Source organism: Camelina sativa, chromosome 11, assembly GCF_000633955.1.
Source record: "Camelina sativa cultivar DH55 chromosome 11, Cs, whole genome shotgun sequence".
Taxonomy (NCBI): domain Eukaryota; kingdom Viridiplantae; phylum Streptophyta; class Magnoliopsida; order Brassicales; family Brassicaceae; genus Camelina; species Camelina sativa.
Genome location: NC_025695.1, coordinates 33,575,495 through 33,578,753, shown reverse-complemented (window position 1 = coordinate 33,578,753; position 3,259 = coordinate 33,575,495). Strand labels below are relative to the sequence as shown.

Genomic DNA, 3,259 nt, shown 5'->3' with positions numbered 1-3,259 from the left:
TGTGATCGCGACACGTGTCAAATTTGATATATTAGAGATTTTGTTATGTATAATACACAAGTTTTGTTTTAACAAGTTAAAAATTTATAAAGATAACTATAAAGAATTTTAAATGATTATAAAATATATAAAGATGATTCTAATACATTATGTATAAATTTATTAACCCTTACATAAAAATGATTGTAAATACTTACCTCTATATAAACAAATGAATTGTCCATTACCAAAAAAAAACAAATGAATTGTCTCCTAACAAAATAGTTTCTTCATTTACACCACCATTAATTAAACTTTGTTCTATGGTTAAAGCGTTTTTTTTTTGTAAGAAAATAATTTCTTATGAGGTTGTCTTAGTTTTTCAAATATGAGATAATATTAGTTTTTTTTTTTGAGAATTACATTTTATTTTTTTCAGTTATTTTTACTATTAAGTAATATAATATTGATATAATGCATATATTATTTTGATATGAAAAGTATTAAGTCTTAGCCATTGGTATAAGTGTATATGATTAAATTTTAATTTTATTAATGATGTAATATACAATTAAATTGTGTTGCGAGATAGAGCATGTGCACTTTAAATCCAGTTTTTTATTTTTTAATCCAAAAAATATTAAATTAATATTTGGAATACTATTTAAGATTTCATATATTTTTCTAATGTAATTCAATATAATATTCAGTTGAAAACAGGGAAAATAACTTATATTAGGTCTTGTGTAATAATTATATACTTTAACTATTTGGTAATGAAATTGAAAACCTATAAAATCAGAATCTAATCTACTCATATTTATGAGAATTAAAAGAAAAAAAAATAAAAAAAGGAGATTCTTTTTTTTTCTACCCCAAAAAGCTCTTTAATGTTTTGTTTTTCCCTTACTTGTTCTATTGGTAACCTAAATTAGAAGATGTGGTAAAGAAAAAAGGACAAAAAAGTCATTGCCACATAGATGGTATTTAGCTGTAATTTATGAGATTTTAAAGGGTACTTTAAATGTCAGGCTTCTATATATTGTCCGAACCCTACTTCAAATCCCCTTGTCCTTTCATTTCTTCTTCTCTCCCTCAAATCGTCTCATCTCTCTCTCTCTCTCTCTCTCTCTTTCTCTAATTTTATTTATTTCTTGAATTACAAAAAGAGATAAATATATAAAAAGCTATCTCGGGTTGTTGTTGTTATTTAAGAATTAATTACTGTTTCACCGCAGTAAAAGTATTTTTAAAAATCCATTGCTGACGTGGCATGCACCCAATAGAAAACAGCCATGAATACAAAAACAATGCGTCTTCCCCCACGCCGAGCTATCTCCGGCGCCGTAGCCGGCAAACAAACGGTAACCGCCGTTAAAAATCCACCACCGCCGCCGATTAAATCTATCCTCAAGAAAACTCCGGTCATCCCTCCTCCAACAACCGCCGCCGTAGCCGAGCCGGGTTGTTCGAACCAACTCTTAGCCGGATACTTGGCTCACGAGTTTCTCAACAAAGGCACACTCTTCGGAGAAGTCTGGAATCCGGCTCGAGCCCAAGCCGGCCCATTTACGGCCCAATTAACTGAGACGAGAAAAACTAAGCCGAGCCATGATGATGTAGTAGAGCCGAGTGATCATCATCATAAACGGAGGAGATATGTGGAGGTTGCTAACATACTCCGGGTAGATGGCGCACACTTGCCCGGTATCGTCAACCCTTCACAGCTTGCCCGTTTCCTTAAATCGTGATGCCGTAAATCCATGTGGAGCTATGTGATTGGTCTGTCTTTTAAATAACATGACGGGCTAACACAGAAACGTTCCCCCTTCTCTCTCACTCTTTTTTCTTTTTTTTTTCTTTTTCAATGTAAAGAAATTGACTCAGAAATATGTTTAGGGTTTTTAATTGGAATTTTGTAAAATCTGGTTATGGTTTTGATTAGCCAAATCTATGCTTTAAAATATGAAAATCTGAATCCAGATTTAACCTCTTTTTCTGAAATTTTCGTTTATTTGTTTTGATGTTATAACTGATCTTTATTATGATGAACAAACATGATCAATGATAAAATCTTTAGATCCGATTCGTTTGGACAATGAGAAGGAGATGAAGTTGAGATTCTCATCAGTCCCTTTGGTAATATATCTGGCACAGTTTGATTCTTCTTGCATGAACTGATTAAAAAAGCAATCTCTGTTTTGAGTTTGTAAAGTTTTTGATTACTGTGTTAATCTCTGCTTTGCTAATTTGGTTAAAGACTTGAGACTTTTCATGAGAAATCTTAAACAGGNTGTTATGGTTTCGATTAGCCAAATCTATGCTTTAAATTTTGAAAAAACTGAATCCAGATTTAACCTCTCTTTTCTGAAATTTTCGTTTATTTATTTTGATGTTATTACTGATCTTTCTTATGATGAACAAACATGATCAATGATAAAATCTTTAGATCCGATTCGTTTGGACAATGAGAAGCAGATGAAGTTGCGATCATCAGTCCCTTTGGTAATAATCTGGTACAGTTTGATTCTTCTTGCATGAACTGATTAAAAAAGCAATCTCTGTTTTGAGTTTGTAAAGTTTTTGATTACTACTGTGTTAATCTCTGCTTTGCTAATTTGGTTAAAGACTTGAGACTTTTCATGAGAAATCTTAAACAGGAATTAGGAAAATTTCAGACCTTTTTTTTTTTTTTGTGTCTGTTTCATTTTAAGAGAATGAACTTTTTAGATGTGGTTGATGTAATGATGCCATTTGCGTTTGCTAATTGTTTTTATTTTTCTTTCCATTTTTAGTAAATGGTTAATTTGTGTTTGATGCTTTAAATCTCAATAAGTTCGTATGAGGGTGGGTGATGATGATGATGTTGAAAGGCCAATACTTGAATACTGGTTGGGTAAATCAAGAACATGAATTTTTTTATATACGTTCCGTGTTTGTTTGGTCTTAACCTCAGCGATGAGTTTGGTTCTGTTCGATCGTTCTGGTGCCCATCGTATGTAATTCACGGCATTGAAGTTAACTGCAATCATCAAACCAGTCAGGTCTAATTTTTTGTTTATCCATTTGACCATTTCTTTGATTTATATAGCATATAGGTCAATAAAGTTTTAATGACGACTCTTCAACTTCAATTGTTGCTTATACTATACGAAAAAAAAAAACACTTACTTCATTAGTTTTTCACTGATTTTTCTAACTCAAGCTTCTCATATTTATTGAACGTTTTGTTAAAATTAAAATACAGTCTGTTTTTTTTTTTTTTTTTTTTTTTTTTTTT

The 3,259-nt window shown here is 31.2% G+C and overlaps 1 protein-coding gene and 1 long non-coding RNA gene across 2 annotated transcripts in view; both read left to right on the top strand.

Moving 5' to 3' along the window:
• On the top strand, nt 1,142-1,973 carry LOC104725046. Its single transcript, XM_010443641.1, has one exon. The coding sequence runs from the start codon at nt 1,275-1,277 to the stop codon at nt 1,728-1,730; it is 456 nt and encodes a 151-aa protein (XP_010441943.1). The 5' UTR covers nt 1,142-1,274; the 3' UTR covers nt 1,731-1,973.
• LOC104725047 overlaps nt 2,280-3,259 on the top strand; it is a 2,153-nt gene continuing 1,173 nt past the window's right edge. Inside the window, exon 1 of the long non-coding RNA XR_757829.1 lies at nt 2,280-3,023. This is a non-coding gene — a long non-coding RNA (uncharacterized LOC104725047). The remainder of the gene's footprint in view (nt 3,024-3,259) is intronic.